General features: G+C 32.9%; 1 protein-coding gene across 18 annotated transcripts in view; it reads left to right on the top strand.

Moving 5' to 3' along the window:
* The window catches only part of Gphn (gephyrin), a 571921-nt gene that overhangs the window by 305574 nt on the left and 243160 nt on the right, over window positions 1–23187 (top strand). For 9 of the 18 annotated variants that reach the window (XM_074067764.1, XM_074067753.1, XM_074067758.1 and 6 more), the window contains exon 5: window positions 6437–6475. The exons of the other annotated variants lie outside the window; for them this stretch is intronic. In XM_074067764.1, coding sequence (XP_073923865.1) covers window positions 6437–6475 — 39 coding nt within the window. The remainder of the gene's footprint in view (window positions 1–6436; window positions 6476–23187) is intronic. 18 annotated transcript variants of the gene reach the window in all.

Here is a 23187-nt window from a genome sequence, read left to right as displayed (position 1 = left end):
TAGAGATTCCTTAGAAACCACAACTGTTTAGTCCACCGTCACCCAATACAGACACTAGAATCATACCATCAAGTCTCTCAAAAACCAGCATTTTTAAAATCAGCATTTTTTCAAATGCATATCAAAACATTTCCTAGAAAGACCAACTTCATTCTTTTTTTTTTAGATTGCTTTTATGTCCTCCTCAATAAAAAGGTAAGTGAGGATTGTTGGGGTCCTTAACTCAGTGGTAAAATGTTTGCCTGGCATGCATAAGGCCCATAGGATGCTCTCCAGCACCACAATTTTTTTTAAGAAGTCCTGATTTAGTTTGTGAACCTAGTAACTATGCTAAACATTATTTGACTACAAATTTTAAACTGTCGAGAAACACCAAGTTATAATTTTGTTGAATTGTAGTTTGGGAACCTTTCCTGTCAATCAGTACTTCTCTCAGAATCAGTCAAGTTAGCCAGGTGCCAGTACCTCACACCTGTAATCCCAGCTACTTGGGAGGCTAAAATCAGGAATATTTGCCCAGGATATTTCACAAGACCTATCTCCAAATCAATCAGAGCAAAATGAATTGGCGGTGTGGCTCAAGTGGTAGAGGACCTGCTTTGCAACTGCAAAGCCGTGAGTTCAAAATCCCATCAAAAGAAGAAAAGTCAAGAAATATTTGATCATAGATGTTGTCAATACTGTGTCTCTAGTTAGTTTAACATTTTATATAGAATTACAAACATCATAATAATAGAGAAATCACAGTATCAGAGTTTGAGGAAACCAATGACCATATTTAAAGCCTTTGCATGCTTTTTTATTCATTTCCAGCCTTTGCTTGAATATCTCAATCACTACTTGTTCCATCTGAGAGTTCATTGCTTAGACAGTTCTAGTTGTGTGAAAGTCCAAACATAGGAAGCTGAAATTTGTCATCTAATAACCTCGACACATTGATCTTTATTCTGTCTTTTCTCAAAAGGGCAGAAAAAAAGTGAATTCCTCTTTTACATGACATTATTTGAAGAGAAATATTATATTTTCTCCTGAAGCCTACTTACTCATATTTTTTCCACCAGGATTCTGTACATTAAAAAGAAAAACTCAATTGTAAAAAACTCTGGTGGAAAAATTATAGGTATAAAATTGGATCATTTAGAAATTAAGTAGTTAGGGCAATAAGTGACTGTATTTAAAACTATCTGTAAGGCTCCTGTTTAACATAACAACAATAATACATTGCTTATTGGGTACATTTGAGAATGAGGCAAAACCAAAACATTCACATATGAAGAACCCACATAAAAGCGCAGGTCTTCAGTTTTCTTTAAATATATGTCTTAATTGCATGCCTACTCTGTTCCAGAATATGTTCTCAGCTTTTTTAGTGCCCTTATGAGGAAGAGTGATCATACTCCTGAGTAAATACATAAATAAATATTGCTAAAATTATTGTACATTCTCTCCAAACCAGAAAAATAATGTTCCCTACATAGTCATTTATAAACCAATGTAATAAGTAGTTAAAAACACAGACTGGGTTTAAGTCTCTTACTAGTGTGTGGCCTTACACAACTTACATAACTTTCTATACTTCAGTTTTCTTATGTGCAAATGAAGATAGTAAGCGTACTGAACTCATAGAACAGTTACATTGTAATGAATTATTGTAAGTAAGGAATTGTTTTAGTCACTTTTGTTACTATAACAAAAAACCTGAAAGTGGATAACTTATAAAGAAAAAAGATATTTTTAGCCCACAGTTTGGTAGGCTCAAAGTCCAAAATCAGGTGACCTAATTGTCTCATCCTCTAGTGGGGGCCTAATGATAGAGAGCATCATGGCACGAGCACAAGTGAGATCTAGAGATCCCTTTACCAAACCAGAAGCAGAGAATGATTGACATATTCAGCTCAAACTTTTCTAACAGCTTTTTCTTAGAAAAACTCAGGGATCACACAGGAACTACATTAAGTCTTTCTGAGGGCAGCTCCATCACTAAACTAAAGCCTTCCCACTGGACCCCACTTAAAAGTGATACATTTTCCTGTATCACTATAATCAGGGTCTAGCCTCTAATGCATGAATCCTTGGGAGAACGAACTATATCCAAACCATAGCAAGTCCTAAAAATAATATTTGCTACATAAATATTTGCAGTTTTTTTGTTTGGTTTTGTTGTTTTTCTTTGGAGTTTTTGTTTGTTTTTTTGCTTGGGGGATTTGTTTCTTTGTTTTTGTTTGTTTGTGGTGAGACAGAGTCTCGTAATGTTGTCCAGGCTGGCCTAGAACTCTTGAGCTCAAGCAATATTTCTACTTCAGCCTCTCAAATAGCTGGGACTATAGGCATATGTTACTACACCTGGCTTACTTTTATTATTATATGCAATATAAACAGAGCTTAACTTTAAAAAATAAATGGATAATTATTGAATAAATATTGAAAATATAAGTCCTCTTGCATGTGAAGCCAGCAGTAAATTCATGCCTATATTAGAACATTTTGAGGAATATTCTCCAGAAAGTTTGTCAGAAATACTGCTTTTATGAACTGAATAAATTTTCTCCAATCATTTATTTGAAGGCAGATTAACCAATGCTCCAAGGAGGCCCATATTTCTATGAAAGTAGTGAATCCTTTACAAGTGTTAGAAAATAATTGTATATGGTATGACTTGCAGAGTAGAGAGATAAGTTTGGAGATCTTAGAGATACAGAAGCAGCAATGTCTCTCAGAGGGACATATTTGTTGTAAACCTCTCTCATGATAAGGGTATGAGCTAGCATCAATGCATTTTTAAAAATTGAAAGGGAAAAAAGAACTATTGCCTGAGCTAATATCTGTCCTAGCTCTCTGTATTTATGCCAGAGCATATACTATTCAGCACAATGCCATGTATATTCAAAACTTTGAATTAGTAAAATATGTGCAAGACTAAAATATTGATAAGATTTCCCTGCAAAGAACAAAAATCAAGCAGAATAGGACCTAAAATACATAATAGTATAGTTGTAGAAAAGGAAAAAGAAACAAAGAATACATGCTAAATGCTTATTTTGCCTTGAATTTATTATAGTGATAAATGCTTGACATTACCTTTCCAATTCATTCTTATAAGAATCCTGTCATAAAATGAACAGTGCTAACATATCAGAGTACTTTTTTCTTGCAGAATACATGCTAAGACACTGACAACAAAATATTAATAAACATTTTGCAAATATAAATACTGAAAGCAGATTTGTCTAGACAGTCTCAGGATATTCTTTGTTAAAAACTGAAATCAACAATGTAAATTAATCTTTATTAGATATCTGTCTATAAATGAATATAATGTTTTTATACAAAATACAGTAAGCTGACAACAAATGGTTTTATATCTGTCAAGTACTATGAACTTTTCAGAATAATATCACTATATTGGAAGGGCAGAATATTTGTAACTTTGAGTTATTCTCTACCATAAGAGGAAACAGGGAATCATAAAATTGATTCAGAAGACAAAATAAACAATTTTGAATGAATCCAATAATGCTAGAACTTTTAAAAAGCATGGCTACTGTTAAAAAATGAACATTGGAGGGAGTAGTCATTTCAGATATAATGAATAACACGGATGAGAATTTTCAGAAAGGATCCAAGTTTCTTTGAAGGATGCTTGGAAGAAAGAAGCAGTACACCTTTTGGAAGCATGGAGCTTGAAAATTAAATGTCTGTTTCATTAATGTGAGTAACCAAATCAAAAGCAAAAATATAGAAAGAACAGTTGTTTATGATGGAAGATCTAGTTGATAAAATGGAAATAAGCTGTACTCATCTACAAAGAATAAAGACAGTATTATAGTGATGAATGTCATTGAGATCATTTAAGTGTCTTCCCCTCAGTTTCTTTCTTTCTTTTTCTTTTTTTTTTTTTTTTTTGGCAGTACGGAGTTTGAACTCAGGGCTTCATGCTTGCTAGGCAGGTTCTCTTACCATTTGAGTCACTCTGCCAGCCCTTTCCCCTCAATTTCTTAATCCTTTTCCATATGTATGATTCTTGCACATAATAATTCTTGAGATGGAAATTTATGGGAGGAAAAAGGTCACCTTTTGTTAGGATGTGGTTTTGAATATGGTTTTACAAGTTTTTAAAAATATTTCCCACAAAATGTAAGTAGTGCAGTCAATGCCAATTATCTGTTAGTTTTGAATATTGTACAAATACAACAGTCATAACCATCTTGCTTGCTGTGATTCAAGACCACATTGTTTAGACAGCCCTTTTATAATGAGGTCACTTTAGTAGTAATCCCATTGATGCGGTTCAAAAGAGATTCACATCATGTACAGTTTCCACTATGATTTAACAGTATATTTAGAAATTTGGATAATTATATAGCACTTTGGTTTGAGTTGTATTTGTAGGTGCTGATTAATTTCCTTTTTTATTCCTCCCTTTTTGCCATTTTTAAGACTTACCAATACTGTACCCTATCCATTAAGATGGAACTGCTCTTTGGGATAGAGAAAAAAATGAGTATCACTGGCAGGAATAAATAATATTTAGAGGTATGAGACTTCTGCCTTTACATAATATTGAAAGTGAATACTAGTATAACTGTACCTTGCCTCAGTCACATGATGGACAACAATGGCAACAGTATTAACAATAAGCTATAGCTTTGTTCAAACGTTAGTTATTCCTCTTGTAAATAGAAAATAACTTAGGACAGGGGTTAGAAACTATTCTTTAAAGGGCCAGATGGTAAATATTTTAGACTTTATGGTTCATATGGTCTCTGTTACAACTACCCAACTCTGCCAGCCCTGTAGCACAAAAGCAGCCACAGATGATATGAATAAGCCAGGCTCTTCTATAATAAAACTGCATTTCAGACAGTGAAATTGTACTTCATACGATATTCAGATGTCATGAAATGCTATCCTCCTTTTGCTTTGTTTTTAATCAATTTCAGATGAAACTATCATTATCAGATTATAGGCCATACATGAAAGAGGCAGTTGGCCAAGATTTGAACCACAGGCTATCATTTGACTATCTCCATTTTCTGTCCTCTTGTACACTAGCATTTCCTCTGCTAATCTCAAAGCTCATGGTGTGCGAGCCTTCAGAGGAATGCTCTGAAAATTTGAGCTCAAGAAGAGAGAAGCTCCACACGAAATTTATGCTTCCTAGACTTATTTATAAGTAGTAATCCTAATATGTACATATACTCAGGCACTGTTCAAGATGTTGAGGATACAGCTATGAGCAGTGATTTTTGGAATTTACCATAAAGTTCCAAAACTTTGTCATAAAATTACCAAAAGTTCCCACCTTTATTGACTCTTAATGAGGAGACACAAACATAAGAAAACAAGTAAAATGTATAGTAATGGAGATAATAAGTTCTGTGTATAAAAATAAACCAGGGAAGGATGATAGATAGGCCAGGCAGGAAAGGGCATTATAGTTCTAAATAAGGTCATCCATCAAGCAAGTGGTGTAGGAGGAAAGAGGAAGTCATGGATCATGGGAGACCTTTATGCCACCTTAGACCAAGAGAAATATATTATTGATATAGATAGGTTTTTTGAGGCAGGGTGTCCAACTTGTGGTCTTCATTCTCATGCTCCTGACTGTAGATGTCCACCACCACACCTCACCAATTGATATATTTTGATGGTAGAAGTAACAGATGGAATAACTTTTTTAACTAAAAGTGCAGAATTTGACTTGAGCAATTAGAAGGACCCAGTTGCCATTTAGTGAAATGAAGAATACTTCTAGGAAGAGTAGGTTTAGAGAAGATTAGGAGTTTTACTTTGTTCAAGAAACCTGAACTGTCTTTAGATAGCCAAATGGAGATATTGAATTTCAGTTAGAGATATGCATCTAGAGTTCAAAGAAAATGTCTGTGGTAGAAATTTTATTGTTTTTAGAATCATCAACATAGAAATTGAATTAAAATTCATGACAATTGATGAGCTCACCAAGGTATTTACTGGTATTACCATGTAATTACTAGTATTACTGCTCCTGGTTTTTTTTTTTTTTTCCTCATTTACTTTCAAAGAAGTTATAGTTTCTAGTAATTGTCCCTTCTGCTCTTCACAAAGAATGGAAGGAATCTTACTGAATCAGAAACCTGACCTGCACAGAAAGTACCAATTTAGTTGATCATCCTCAAATTTTGCCATGATGTAAATAGAGTGAATTTTCCCAAGTACCTCCTTGCTGGAAACTGTTTGCACTGGAGGTAAGTGTGAACGGGGAGGTTGTTGTGGGGAATGATGGGGTGAGGGCTTCCTAAACCTTTCTCAGACCTCAGAAGTGGTTTGATTCTGAGAAAGAGAAAAGGTTCAGGCTGGTTCTTATTTCGCTGAACCAGTTCATTCAGCCCTAAATTTGACCTGCTTTCCTCAAACTGGGAATCAGAAATCCCTTTTCTCTTCTGTTTTTCTGCTGCAGAAATTCCCAACATTCCCATTTTGTGGGCTCCAGAAAGGGGTAAGCGAAGACTTCAATCCCAGCCAATCATTTCCAGATTAACAATTTTTAGTGCTTTGGTTTCTTTTATCATCATAAAAAATGCTTGGACACATTTTTCCCATCTATTTGATTTCCTTGTGGATTGTTATGTATCTATGTTCTAGGGTCATTCTGTATCCCTGAGCAATAGAGTTCAGATCCATCTGCTATTTCCATTTGTGTGCTGTTCTCTTGTGGATTCTCATATTCAGTTCATAGATTTCTGTTTCCTAGATGGAAGACACCCAATTCAGGGACTGTTTCACTCTCATTCTCATCTTTTCCTGATTGGCGTTTTGTTCTCCTGCTGACAGCTTGTCATTACCCTCTTCAACTGCTTCTGATGTTCTGTCATTGCTTCTATACTGTTCTGTCTTCCTGCTTGATTGCCTTTGGATTTTGTCTCTACTTTTTGCCTCACTTCATTCATCTGCTGTACGATTTGTATTCATTTGTCACTGGTGCTTTATCCATTAGCAAATGGGCTTGTCCTGCCATATCCATCTGCTATTCTAGCATTTTAGACTATTTTAGTATTGTCAATCTTCTCTCCTACCATTCCCCTATACTATGGCCTAACAAGTGCTCTGCCATCTGACTGCCTGATCTTGTCCTGTCCAAATCTATGCCTGTAATACTGTAAGTAGGTACAGATTGTTTAGCACTTCTGCTGTCTACCATCACTTGCCTTGTGCCACTAAGTTGTACTGTTGACTGAGTTTGCTTGAGTATTGCCTCCTTTACCTATTTGCTGCCCATGGCTGCCACATTACTTGAGACATTGTATTCATCTCCTCTGAACTTGCAACTTGCTGATTTACTCATATTGCCTCTTTTATATTTCTCTACATCTAACAAATCACTACTGTTTTTCTGTTGTCTTGTAACCCTGATCAGATTTTACTTCCAAGAAAAATTTTGGATACATATTGTCCAAGCATATCTTAGACGTAGGAAAATACTTTAACAGCCTAGTCCAGTTTACTCCTAAACTGACTTTTAACGGTCATTACCACCCACCATTTTGGCTTTTTTATATAGCTCAACTTTATTTTATTTAGGCATTTTTTTCTAAATCATTCATCATCCGTGCTTATCTATTTATATCATATAATACGTACTTTTATTCCTTGTATATGGGATCTTTCAATAATTTTCCATATACAAAATTTATTTCTTAGTTTGTTTTCCCTAACTTTTCTAAGGTTTCATGAGGACAGATTACTCTTACTAATTTTATCCTTTTCAATAAAACCAGAAGAATTTTTTGAAACACTTAAAGTATCATCTCTAAAAGTAACATTTAATTACCTTACACCTCTTTGTAGTTCAGATTAAAGTACCTTTCAACTCTGCTACATTTTTTCCTTTGAGAATATTATTCCTTAGCCTCCCCATATCTTACATAATATTGGTTCTTTAGAGATTCTTTTCATGTAAGTATCTTTTCCTCCTTTTAAACTGTCTTGTGTGTGATTACACTTTGAAATTTATATTTTCCCATTATTTACAGAGTACTTGGCATCTAAAAATAACTTACAGTGTAAAATTATCTGTACCATAATACAGTTGTTATTTTTATCCACTTATATTTTAATGAAAAGTCAAACACAAAAAGCAAACAAGAATTTTTATAGAATTTGTAAGAGTCTAAGAAAAACATAAACTGAAGTATGTACATGTATATGCACATGTGTATATATAGATTTGAAATGTTCTGTGTACCCACAATATCATTGTGCTAAAATGGAAAAATTCTTAAGTATCAATATTAAATCTTATTTTGTTTTTATGGAAAATAAAGGGAAAGGGAAAAACCCCAAAAAATGTGATAAATTTGGAAAATAAGAAGAAAAGGTATGGACAGGATTTTTTTAAGAATTTTATCCTAAAAACAAAGATAAAATTAGTCAGTATTAAGAACAAGGTCACATCAGGAAAGCCAAGAAAATAATTTTGTAGCTTTTTGGCTTTTATATTATGGTAAAAAATGTATAACTAAAATTTATTATTTAGCTGTACAATTCAGAAATGTTAGGACATTGAGTGGGATTAGTATATTTTGTACAATCATCCACCACTGTTTCTAATAGTTTTCATCATCCCAAACAGAAATTCCATGTTCATTAAATAAAAATCCCCATTACTCCTCCCCTAACCCCTGATAAACCCTAATTTACTATCTGTCTCTGTGAATTTGACTATTCTTGGTCCTCATATAAGTAGAAATACACAATTTTTGTCTTATTTCACTTTACATAATATTTTCAAGGCTCATCCATGTTGGAAGCATGTACTGGAATTTCATTCCTTTTTAAGACTGACTAATATTCCATTGTATGTATATATACCAGTTTCTTGTATCATTTCATCTGTTGGTGGATACTTGGGTTTTTTCCACCTTCTGGCTCCTTTCAGTAATGCGGATATGAACATTAATATGCGAGTATCTGTTTTTCTTTCATCTGTGTTGATTATATCAACCAGAAGTTGATTTTGGTAGCTTTTGATACTTTTTGTCTATTCAGGAGGAAATTAAATTAATAGCAAAGAAATCAACTACATAACTAATATAAAAGATAAGTCGAAGATATTGGACTTATAAGGGCTAGAAGAAATTAAAATTTTGTAAGAGCTATAAAAGGCCAAGTGGAGATACTTACAAGATCCTATATTATAAGAATAAAAAGAAGAATGAGAGATAGTAAAAATGATTCTAAAGAAGGTTAAGCTTTTATTTTGATGTCAACTTTAGGACACAATGATAACATGTCTTTGAAATGAAGTCATGGGACATTTAAAGAGCAGAAAGAGGCATTTGAAAGGCAGGTTTTGAATATAGAAGACCTACAGGCCCTACAGGAATTTAAAAGTTAGAAAGAATTAGTCCTTGTCTTCAAGAATTTTAAAAGTGGAGTACTTAAAATAATAATGGATATAGGAAAAAAGACTTTCAATGATGTTTTTCACTCATTTGTTCAATTTGGGGGTGATATTAGCATACTCTATCTACCATTTCTCAACTGAGGTTCCTCAGTAAACTATCAAACACATAAAGTTATTTGAGTAACTGTCTTCTCAGTTCTTCCAAGTGTAGTACATAACCTAATATTCTATATGTGTAAGAGTGAAGTTAATTCAGTACATACAATAATTCTTTCCAAACCTGTTTCACAATGCTGCTGTACACCATGTAGTCTGCTAGGAGTATCTAACACAAGTAATAAGGCCATTCTAGTATCATCCCCAAAATTTTGTTCTTTTAATTCTTGTAGGAAAATGTCCAAAGTCAGAGTTGTTACATATAAAGAATTATATGCATCACTAAGTATTAGTGATTGAAGAATAAAAATGTTTTACATATTAAAACTTCATCACAACTGTAGGATAGTGGCAATAACTTAAATACCAGTTAAAGTCTCTTTAATTTTAAAGTCTAGTGCATTTAGTGACAGAGTAAAGATTCTATTGTTACCTAAGCTAAGACATTAGATGTATAGTGCAAGAATAGAGAATGATTAGAATTAAATATACAACTAGTGTAGAAGTTGTTATTAAATGTAATTGCAAGCACAGTGAGAAATTTTTCACCTTGAGATACATTCTTGTACCAGTCAATATTTTTTCCAGTTGTACTTAATTTTTTTAACATTTTTATTACTATCTGTTAGTTGTACAGGGGGTTTCATTGTGACATTTCCATGTATGCTTTAAACATACCTTGGTTAGATTTACCCTCACCGTCATTCAACTTCATGCCCCTCCCCCTACTTAAAAACTATTTCAACAGGTTTCATTGTTCTATTTTCATACAAGCATATAAAGTACATTACCCTCCTTCACCCTCTTCATTCACCCTCCCTGCACCAGTTAATATTGACAGTGTTCAGGAATTTCATTTATCCTATCAATTAAAACTCACTTGAGTTGGAGGTATGGCTCAAGTGGTACAGCAACTGCCTAGTAAGCACAAAGGCCTGAGTTGAAACCCTGGTACAAAAGGAAAGAAACAGAGAGAAGGAGAGGCAAGGGGAGAGGAAAAAGAAAGGGAAAAATAGGAGAAAGAAAAGGAAAAGAAAAAAGAAAAAGATACATTTGGTGAGGCAGATAAAAGTAGCATGGAGCTTCTATGTACTCTTCAGTATATCACCCTCCATGAACTTCCATGTGTTTCTATCTGAAAACCCATTTGAATTCCTGAGGCTCAGGAGGCTCAGAAATGTTAGCTTTTATTATGAACTAGCCATCTGAATTTAGGACTTATTTGTCCCTTCCATATTGGTGTAAACTCAAATGTGAGAACAGTTAGCTTTCATTCTTATTACTGTCTCACATTGATTCCTTTAAAGCTGCATGTAAGATAAGTTTTAGTAACCTGCTTTTCTTCCCTCTCCTGATTGTCCTAGTAAAGTTGTTTGTTTTAATGCCACAGCAATGGGAAGTTCATTCAATATTCCCATGTCGAGAAAAGTACTAAATTAAAATTTACATCTAGATTTAGCTTGTTTTCTTAATAATTATGAATTAATTTGAAAAAGATTATGCAGATATGTAAAGAACTAGGATAAAGGAAAGCATGAGAGTAACATTTTATTAAATTCATTTGAGTAATAGCATACATTTTTTCTTATGATCTGATATTCTATTTTTATTGCAAAGAAACTGAAAATACAGTTGTGTAATGTACTTCATTTGTGTGAAAGTTGATCTGAATTTGATCAAAGTACATTATGTGCATGTATGGAAATATTACAATGAACTCCCTTTTACAATTAATATATGCTAATAAAAATTTTTTTAAAAAGTTAATCTAAGAAGGTATAATATCTATCTCATCCTTATTAGGCTTCAAGTCTGTAATTAATAATTTTTTAAAAGCCTATAAATTTTCTTACAAATAGGAGATTCTTTATAACTACCCTCTGACAAACAAATCATCTTTTTTTTTCCTGCCTCTCTACTGAATAAAATTCAATCATAGTTAGGGTCTTGCAAAGGATGTGGTTATAGCTGTAGCTTCTTTCCACGTACGTTTTGTGGAGATAGTTTCATTCTTTAGTTTTCAGTACAGACAGTAACAATCACAGGCACTAATTAGCAGTCTCTGTATTCTCTAATCCCTTTCCTATTTTCCTTCCTATTATAAAATCTTTTCTTGCTGCTGTGAAAAACTATGGAATAAGTCAGGTTGGTAAGAAACATATTGTTGAGTGATAGTAAATTGCCTCAAATAGTGAAACTATTTGATGCAAAGCTCCTTTGTTTATATTTAGCAGTGTTTAATTTCATGAACATCAAATTCAATAATTTAAAAGTTCACTAATTAGGTATTTGGATGTTTATAAAATACAAGCCAATACCAAACTTTTTATATTTCTCTTAGAATTCTTTTTAAATTTCTTATAATATTTTATACTTACAAATTGAGAATATTGTTTTTAGCTGTTATCTTTTTAATAATAATGTTTAACTTCTAATTTTAATATAAAAGTAATATGTGGTTTTGCCAAAAACAGAGTCTAGAAAATATGGAAAAGTAAAATGAAGTAAATAGATAACCTACAATTATTATCTAGGATTAATTGATGAATTTGCACAATTGGAAATATTATATATATATAGGTTTCTTAGTAATATCACCCCAAATGATACCATAGTTACTAAAATGAATTTATAACTAAACATATTAATCTAGATCACAAAACTGATAAAAATAGAACTAGACTTTGTTTTTTGTTTTTTGTCTAGAACAAAACAGTTATATTTCTATTAGACTGCCAGATACAGAAAGTATGTGGTACAGATGGATAATATGAATGACAAATAATACAAATATATTTTATTTGAAATAAAAATGCTTACACAGCTTTCACTTGGAAACAAACTTTGCTTGACTGTATTTCTGAGCAAAAATAAAACTGAAGTGCATTGTATTTGGAGACAGGTAGGAAGACACTACTTGTTTTTTTTTTTTAAACTGACCTTCCCTTAAAGCCTGGTCATAGAAGTGTAAACAATGTAAATGAATCCACCATTACCAGTTGTCATGTCATATCTATGTTCCCTGTGTATTCTGAGATCACACATACCTTCCAATATACCTAGGAAGAGTTACTTATATCAGTTACATGAGTTCTTGGCAGGCTGGACTGAGGAATAATAATTTGGAAAAAGTTTTACATCTGTTTAGAAGAAGGCACTAAGTATTCCCGTAAATAACAGGTTACAATAGAAGGATACTGCCTGGAAGTTATCCTTTTCACTTTGGTTCATTTTTAGTTTTTATGATTTACATAATTGTTTGATTCATTTACTTTTAGTACAATCCTGCCATGAAGTATTAAAGCACAAGATACTATTATTCCTTCAACATCTGCATTTTTTAAGTCAGCAGTTCTTGAATATTAGAACAATAAAAAATAAATGGGCAGATGCTTGTAACTACTGGAGAAGGAGGCAATGAGGAAACGAAAACAAGCAAGCATGTTCATGTACAGGGAATGTGGTTCAAGTTTTTGGATTTAAAAAGCTGGCTATCATGGAAATTTCAGAAAACTTCCTTTGCCCCCAAAATGGACCTGAAAAGCTCCAATTCAAACTTTTGAAAACTATAGTTATGAGATGTTATAAGTGATGACCAAAGTAGTCAGAAGGAGAAGGATGAATGTGTATTCTACTTAGCTACAGTTTGTAGCATTCACTTTAGCTGTTGATGGATTAGTAAAAACCATTGAAGTGCCAGAAGTGCTTGGCAGCAGAGGGTGAAAAAAGTACTGAACATACTATCTTCTTAAATCAGTAACAGGACTTCATGACTAGGGAAATTTTCTAAGCAGTAAAAACTCCAGGATAGAGCTCTCCAACATTAAATGTAGCAGAATTAACAAAAAAAAATTACAAGTAGATAGATATAGTGATAGATAGTAGATAGTAGATAGATATAGAAAATTACAAGTCAGAAGACACAAAAAAATCAAGACAATGTTATAGTAGAACTAGACTTTGAACTAGGTAGTCATAACTCCAGACCCCTTGCTCTTAACCTCTCCTGCCTTTTCACATAATGTAGCTTTCCTCCATTTAATAACTGTTCTGCAGAAAATTGGGATTTGTCACTCACTGCAGAATATAAACAAACTCTGGATACTTTAATTTCACTGTATTAAACGTTTAGGTCTTTCTTATTTCCTATCACATTCCCCTTATAAATTGCTATATACACGTCTGATGATCACTTCAGAAGTATTTCCTTAAAGTAGAATAACTATCGACTGAAAACTGTGAAGTCTCATAATGCATATTGTCAGATTGCCCTTTTATATGTCCAAATTTATTTATTTTTACTACCAGTTTATGAGATTTCATGCCCATTATCTCATGAATTTGGTAGGTAAAACCCTGTATATTTTCATTAGTATATTAAAGATTAATATTGAACTGAAATACTTGTCTTGTATTTTTCTAGGTTTAAACTATCTGTTTTCTTTTGGCTCAGTATTCTAGTAAAGAATACTGGTTCTAATCACAAAGAGGAGTTTCAGGAATGCTTGTCAAGAAATAATTTTGGCTGGGTCAGGTTTATATTTTAGCCAAATCATTCTGACACATAAATAGAAATGAAGTTCTTTTTTTCATATTCCATTAACATAATAGTACTCAATTGTTTTATAACTCATACTCTTAAAAGGACAGAAGTCAAGCTCAAAAACACATACTGAATCTAAGGCATGAAGTTAGTAAAATACACATTTTTTTCTAATAAGCACGTTTTGTTCTTTGTGAGACTTTCCCCCATTATGAGGCATTTTATTTTCTAATTATCCTTTTCTTGTGGAATTGTCACTGTTAAATAGTTTACAGATGGAAATGTGTTGAATCTCAATAATTTAGAACTACTCATCTATTTGTAGATATAAACCTTGGGAAACAATTATAATTAGGATATTAAATATGTATAACTGCTATTAGCAACCATTTTTAAGTTTCCAAATACATAATCTTATGAACACAAACTAATTTGCTTGCCACGCTCATTTTTCTGCATAGGAATTCCAAAAGAAATACTAGTCTACATGCTGTTAATGTGAATTATATTTGATTACTAGGCATTGAAAGCATTTCATAAACTTTTTCTAGCATGTAGAGCTCAATTTCCTCCCCAGTGTTCAAGATAGCCTATTTCATAGTCACCTTTAACATGCAATTCATTTCGGAGCCCAAAAGTTTTTGATAAATGAATTAACACTTAGCTTGTATATATTCCATAGTAACATATATGTGTATAAGTGTTTCTCAACCAGAGGCAATGTTGGTCCACAAGGGACATTTGGCAATGCCTGGAGACATTTTGGTTTTCATAGTTACAGGGGCGCTATTGACCAGAGATGCTACTAAGCATCCTACAATGCACAGTACTTGTTTTGAAACAAAAAATTTTCTGGAACAATGAAAAATTGAGAAACCTTCCTTTACATAATATTACTGAGTACCTTTAACTGCCACACAGCTGAGGATTGGGAATATATAGGTAAAAAGTTATAATTTTAATAAAGTTATATTATTGCTGAGAAAGAAAAATAAATAAAATATAAAATGATAATTGATTTTGTGATAAGGTATATGTGATATATTAGGGACAAAAATGAAGTCTACCTGAAGAACTTAGTTTAACAAGTAACTACCAGTCTGACCTTAGCATTGTAGATTAGTTTTATATTTTACCAATCTTTAAATAAATGGGATCATGTAGTATGTAACATTTTAAGTCTGGGTTCTTTCTGTTCAACATTATATTTGTAAAATTGATTTATCTTTTAGTGCAGTTACTTGTAAATTCTCATTATCCGACCGTAGTTCATTCTTTACATATGTTCATTAATCCATTCTATTGCAAAAGCACAGTGGTGGACCTATAAGTTGACTAGTAAGTCACTTTGACTTTCAACTGGACTTTGAGAGAAAAGTGACCAGAGAGATTCTGGAGAGATAGGTAGATTCAGATGACAGAGGGTATCTGTGTCATATATCATGCATTTTGACTTTTTTTCATAAGAAATGAGATTTTTTAAAAGATGCTAAACAAGGAAAGGGCATAGTTAGACTTGAATTTTAAGGGGAAAAAATACTTTGGCAGAATAGAGAGTGGGTTCAATGAGAGTAAACTTTTAACACCAATTAGAAGGTCATTGGAAGAGCTGAGTTAAAAGTTGCTGAGAACTTATGTGAGGGCAGTGCAAATAATAATTATAAAGGGACATATTTCTAACTGAGTATGGAGGTTTGCAGAGGTTAACATCTAAGCCAACTTTCAAAACCTGTGTGTGTTACTGAAATACAAATATATAATAAAGAAAAACATAGAATTCAATGATAGCAAATGAAGTTGAATTCAAAATAACTTCCAAATATATCTTTAATTTTGAACTTGTGGGAAAACAGATGTCATTACTTGAAAAGGAATAAATTGATAAAAAAATTTCATGGAGAATCCGAAGGGGTACTTGGTGACAGTCTAAAAGTTAATAGCACTGATTTTTTTTTTAATTTTCACTTAAAACATCTATCTTCCTCTTTTGTTGTTTCAGGTTTCAATATTTGTGTATTTAGTAAGGATTACATGATTTCAATTCAGAAAAGAAAAATGAGGAAGAGATAGAGGGTTTTGTGTGTGTGTGTGTGTGTGTGTGTGTGTGTGTGTGTGTGTGTGTAAAGAAAATTGGGAGGAAAAGAAAATGAAGTTAAAAAATTCTATGTGTATGAATAAAAAGGCAAGTGTCTGTAGTAGGATTAAATGAGTTCACAGTTGTTATCTTTGAGCATGCATCACTAAAGCGAATAAAGATTGAATGAGAAGGTTCCCTATAGTCACCTGGCAATAGCATCATATAAAAGATGTACACATAGGTGGGAGTTTATGTTTTGTACTTACATAATAAGTGCTGTTTGCATTAATTACAGGAAAGCCTTATAATTGCCCAAGGGACTTTCCTCCACAAAATAAGGACTATAGGCGTATTTTCATATTTAGTTATTTGTTTTTTATTTCAGGATCATTTAGTCCAAATTTTTGTGAATTCTAAATTTTATGCTTTTAATTAACTCTTTTATTATACTCATTTTAAAATCAAGTAAGGGTAATCATTATGTGATTTATTTGGAAAACTTTACATTTTGAAAACAAAATGCATAACCCCAACATTTGATTTTTCTTAATTTTTAGGAAGAAATGTGGATTCCTTTTCTGATCTCAGTTGTGACTTTTATTTGAAGGAAAAAAGGAAAACATAATAAAGGATGCCCAGTAGACTTCCACAGAGATTCAAAAATATCAAGTCTACTGCTTGAGCCATACTTCCAACCCTTTTTGCTCTGGTTATTTTTGACATAGGGTATTACTTTTTGCCCAGTTCAATCCTGGACTGCTGTCTTCCTATTTTACTCTTCCTACCTTAGCTGAAAAGACAGGCATGAACCACCGCACCCAAACATTGGTTAAGATAGGGTCTTGGGAACTTTTTTGCCAGGGCTGGCTGTAACTGATCCTCACAGTTTTAGCCTCCCGAATAGCTGGGATGACAGGCATATGCTACCATGCCCAGGTTGGTGAGATAGGTTTTTGTGAACTTTTTTTTTGGCTGGCTGGCCTCAAAACCATGACCCACCCAGTCTTAGCTTCCCAAATAGCTAGGATTACAGACTTGAGCCACCAGACCTGGCAACAGCTGAAAAGATTTTTAAGTTGTTTTGATACTACCTTATAACAAATCAAAAAAGTGAGAAAGATTAAACTGAATTACCTAATGCAAAGACTTAGTCCCTAAATTCAAACATAAGTATTAAATTTAAAGAATTATATGGCCCACCAAGTCATTGTAAATCATTGTGGCCTAAATATGTAGTCAATGCAGGAATAGCTTAATACCCTCCAGCCATCAATCAGTCCAAGTACTCAGCACTACTTCCAAGCTCTCGACCGTTTTATTCTGAGTCATGGGAAAATGGGAGAAATAGTATTTGCCTTTTTCTTTCTGTAAACTGTTACTGTATAAGTTTTAATGAAAGATGATGCCAACTATAACATGGAACATCTATTTTCCCAATGAGAATATCCAAAATGGGGGTATCATCCATCTTAAACATATCTACTTTTACAGATTTAGATAAAATAGTAAAATCTTAATTCACTAATTTAAAATATAAATTTAAAGCCACATAGAAATTAATATATTATTCAGGACAATTTCATCTTTGCACTGGAAATTTTAAAGAAGGTTTTATTCCAGCTCTTAATATATACCATTAATGTCAATCTTTTTATCATTTCGAGAGTACTTTTTAAGTCATTTTAAGGTTTTCCATGACATATCAATCAGATACTTGTTTTAACAGCTTTATTGCAATGTAATTCCCATAGCATACAATTCATCCATTTAAAAATGCACAATTCAATGATTTAGGGAATCATACATGAATTTTTAATTTTTTGTAATATATGTTCTACATAATAATAACACAAAAGCTTGCTGTTTTGGCTGTTTTTAAGTGTATACTTCATTAGCATTAATTACATTCATAATATGCAACTATGACCCTGATAACCTCTAATCTTTCTAGCTCCATAAAATTCCCTGTTACAGATATTTGATGCAAGCAGAATCATGTATTTCTCTTTTTGTACCTGGCTCACTGTGTAATTACTTCTTAGTTTACTCATGTTCCAGCATATATCAGAACATCATTCATTTGTAGATGAATAATATTTATTGTTTATATATACCATAATTTGTTTATCTCTTGAGGGAACCTTAGTTTATTTCCACTTTTCATTTATTGGTAATAATGCTGCAATGAACACTGGGATACAAGTATCCAAGTTTTTGTCTTCAGTTACATTGGTTATATACTTAAGAGTAGAAGTTCTGAGTTATATGGCAGTTCTGTTTTACATTTTAAGCAATCAAATTAAACTATTTAAGAATCAAACTAAAGAGTTTTATAGTTTTAGCTTTTGTATGTAAGTTCTTTGTCCCTTTTGAGTTAAGTTTTGTATATGTGAGATAAGGATTCATCCTTATTACTTAGCATGAAGACCTAGCATTTTAAAGTTTTTTCTTTGAAGATATTACTGTGTTATTCCAAACCTCAGGTACCCATTTGTATATTCATATACTTCCTATATTCTTTCATCCTGTAACTGTGTTCTTTTATCCAAAATGCAATCACATATAACACTGCTTTTTATTAATCATCTCTGGCAAGCATCCTCTATAACCAATCAACACTAATACTGATGGAAAGGTCTTTTAGGCTAATGGCCTTTCATTAAACAGTGCCATTTGATAAAAGTAAGATAAAGAGAATTCAGTGTAATATGTAAGTCCTTATAAGGGTTGAAACATACAACTGTTCTTTGCTAATGGCTTTCTTTGGTTTTAAAAAAAACACAGCGTGGTGGTACATGCCTGTAATCCCAGCACTCAGGAAGAAGAATCGGAATGATCACAAGTTCAAGGCCATCTTTGGCTTCATAGCCAGTTCCAGGGAAGCCTGAGCTACAAAGTGAGACCCTGCCTTCAAAATCAAAACACAAATTTCAAAAATGGGATTTTTTGCTATTGATGTATAATGGAGTTCATTTTTACCCTGTACAGGTTAAACAGTTGATAATTCTAAATCAAGTAAGTGTTAGAACATTTCTAGATCAGCCAGTATTATGTTCTGAAATTATGGATTAAATATGTCTTCAAGTTAAAGTAAAAATAAGTTTCAATACTTCTGTATTGAATCTCTAGCATCTGTCAATTAATAAATTAGCTATTGTAGAATATTTGGAAAAGACAGGAGAAAAAGTGGAAAGAAAAAGGTATGGGAGGATCATGAGTAAATTCAGTCTAAACTTTAAAGGACAAATAATTTCTGTTGTTTAAATTGTATCTTATTTTACAAAATTCCAGCTTTATCTCTACAAGGAAAGGGAAAAATACCCTTGATAACAAAGTGAAATAAAGATGAAAAGGACACTGTAGGCCTAATCATGTGTGAATATGAAATGTTATAAAGCAACAGTCTCAGAAGTGTGTGTATGTGTGTGAAAGTTATTCCCAACTATTTGACTAGGAGACAGAATTTCTTTGGAGCCTGCAGAAAACCGTATCATAGTAGAAACTTCAAATAATGTTTGCAAGTCTGACACAGCATTAACTTTTTTATGTGTACCTTTTCTCAATTAAGATTTATTTTAAGAATTCCTGGACAATAATTTTTAGACATCCTTTAATTCCATTTGCATAATTATTAGGCATATGATTGAAAATTATATGATATTATCATCTTGATAATATGAAAAAAGGCATCTTCCTGATAAAAATGCATAGTGAATTATAATTGAAAAAAAATTGTAAACAAGACAAAAGTATTCATCAAAAACCCAACAAATATAATAAAGCTGAAGTACTGGATGAATTCTTATTAAATTTGGAAATAAAAGAAAGACAGTCACTATACTACTATTGTTTGTTCTAGAAAGTCTCTAAGCAACATAGTAAGTTAAGAAAAAGAAAAAAGACATTTAAATATTAGAAGAAAGCAAATCATCTTTATTTGTAGATGAAATTCTTACAGGAGAAACAAAAGTGAGTCATTTGTAAGTGTTTGAATCAATGAGAGTCCAGCATGGTGGCTGAATATAAGAGTATTTTTTTGACAAAAATATATATACTAATATTACTACTTAAATAGTAACAACCTGCTAGAAAATGTAATGTGAAAAGAGCTCCTCTGTAATATCAGGAAAAAAAAACTAAGAATAACTTTGAAAAATTTATAGACCACGTCTAATAAAATTTTTTTGTTGTTTTATTATTCATATGTGCATACAACGCTTGGGTCATTTCTCCCCCCTGCCAGGACCCCCACCCTTACCACCCACTCCACCCCCTCCCTTTCCCTCCCACCCCCTCAATACCCAGCAGAAACTATTTTGCCCTTATCTCTAATTTTGTTGAAGAGAGAGTATAAGCAATAATAGGAAGGAACAAGTGTTTTTGCTAGTTGAGATAAAGATAGCTACACAGGGAGTTGACACACATTGATTTCCTGTGCATGTGTGTTACCTGCTAGGTTAATTCTTTTTGATCTAACCTTTTCTCTAGTACCTGTTCCCCTTTTCCTATTGGCCTCAGTTGCTTTTAAGGTATCTGCTTTAGTTTCTCTGCGTTAAGGGCAACAAATGCTAGCTAGTTTTTTAGGTGTTTTACCTATCCTCACCCCTCCCTTGTGTGCTCTCGCTTTTATCATGTGCTCAAAGTCCAGTTCCCTTGTTGCGTTTGCCCTTGATCTAATGTCCACATATGAGGGAGAACATACGATTTTTGGTCTTTTGGGCCAGGCTAACCTCACTCAGAATGATGTTCTCCAATTCCATCCATTTACCGGCAAATGATAACATTTCGTACTTCTTCATGGCTGCATAAAATTCCATTGTGTATAGATACCACATTTTCTTAATCCATTCGTCAGTGCTGGGGCATCTTGGCTGTTTCCATAACTTGGCTATTGTGAATAGTGCCGCAATGAGAAAGTCAGGAATATATGACTGGCTGGCATTAAACTGCCTATTTTTACCTAGTTGTTCTCCTTAGTAGCTCTATATTTGGCTCTGGTGATGGATTTTCACATTTATATCAATCTACAAAGTAGAATGTAAGGTGATCATGAGGATTATACTAAGAATTATACATAATCTACTTCATTCATTCCATTAGAAGAGTATTTTTCAAAAATGTGGCCCTCAGATCAGCATCATAAGCATCACCTGGAACATGGCTAGAAATGCAGATTTTTGAGATTCTATCCAGACATTATGAGTCAATATATATGAGAGTGAGGCTCAAGATTCTTTGTTTTTTTCATTTGTTTGTTTTGGGTTGCTTTGTTCTGTTTTGGGAGAGGCAGTACTAGGTTTACTAAGGGCCTTGTGTTTACTAGGCAAGTGCTCTACCTCAGAGCCATACCCCCCTCCACCCATTTTTAGAAAAGGTTTCACTTTGTCAACCTCAGACCACAATCCTATCTATACCTCCCATGTAGCTGTAATTACAGACATGCACTACCACACCAGGCCCTATAGAAGACTCTGATGAATGCTAAATTTTGAGCACCACTCCTCTAATCATATGTCACCTTCACAGTATAACAAACATACTAGTATCCATTTGCTAGTGGTTCAGAAATAGTCTTCACTGTTTAATTTTATTTTAATTTTATTTAATCAACAGACAGCAGTTTAGTAATTTTTGGAAGGAAATTTTGTTAAATCCACTTAATTGGATAACAAGCATGTGAGCATAATTTACAAATTCTTCCACTCTTTTAATAAAAGTTATGTCTATATAAATAAGTAAAAACAGTATACTAATGATTTTTCATAGTGAGTCACCATGCATATAAGAAATTATGCACATTTAGATTTGCTAAATCTAATTTGTGTGTGTTCTATAAGTATTTGAACATCATTTCCTGTTAGCAATAACTTTTTAAATGTCATTTTTCCTATGGAGTTAAAAAAATGGAAATGAATTTTATCAACAACATTTCTTGGCTCTGGAATCATTGTTTATGACACTTTTAATCTTTGAAGGATCTTTCTGACATTAATGTTATCTTCAAAGTGTCAAGGATAAAATTATGAGATCACATAAGGATAAAATTAAGAGATCACAGTTATGTGATTTTTCTTTCATGTACAGTTGAAACATTTATAGTGAAAAAATATTTAAGCCCAGCGCCAGTGGCTCATGACACTTGCTAGCTACTTGGGAGGAAGAGATCAGGAGGATTGTGGTTTAAAGCCAGCCTGGGCAAATAGCTTGCAAGACCCTATCTTGAAAAAACCCAACACAAAACTGGTTTGGCGTAGTGAGTCAAGTTACCTAGCAACTATGAGGCCCTGAGTTCAAACCCCAGTTCTGCCAAAAAAAAAATATATATATATGATAAATATTTTAAAGACAGTAGCAGATCCATCCTAAACCTCATTATTTTGAACTTTACTAGTCTCCCCTGCCCCCCTAAAAAAAATCCCAACTGGTATCTGAAGTAGGAAGATTAATTTTCCTGTCTTTCACCAAAAAAAGAAAATCAGATTAATAATGAGTAATTAAGAAAGTAGTGAGCTGGGGACATGGGTCAAGTACTAGAATGTTGCCCTGAATTCAAACTCTACTCCAAAATAAATAAATAAACAAAAGTGGGAAATAGAACTTAATTTAGAAAAATATTTCAATGGCATCCTTTCAATGCATACTTTTGCCACTGATACTGAATAGTTATCTATACATTAATTAGGTACAAACAACCTTTATCTATGTTGTGTTAACACATATGATTGAAAGTGTTAATGTTATCTTAAAATTATTCTTCTGTTTATATTTTCTGATAGCTTGCTATTTTTCTCTCGTTTTAATCTAAATGAACTTTTATTTTCTTGCTTTTTGCTTTCTAATTGTGCTTCTCCATTTATTGCATATAGATACTTACATTCAGCTCTTGCCCTTTTATGTATCTTTTCAGTCCATGCCTCATCTGACTGCTTACTCCCTAATGTAGACCACAGGATTTCAGTATACTGCTTCCTGCCCTGAACTTACCAATGCGCTTACATTTGGGTTCTTGCTCTCCATTATCTATTTCTT

This window comes from Castor canadensis, chromosome 3 (genome assembly GCF_047511655.1).
Source record: "Castor canadensis chromosome 3, mCasCan1.hap1v2, whole genome shotgun sequence".
NCBI lineage: Eukaryota > Metazoa > Chordata > Mammalia > Rodentia > Castoridae > Castor > Castor canadensis.
The sequence above is the reverse complement of the archived record's forward strand: the minus strand, read 5'-3'. Positions and strand labels throughout refer to the sequence as shown.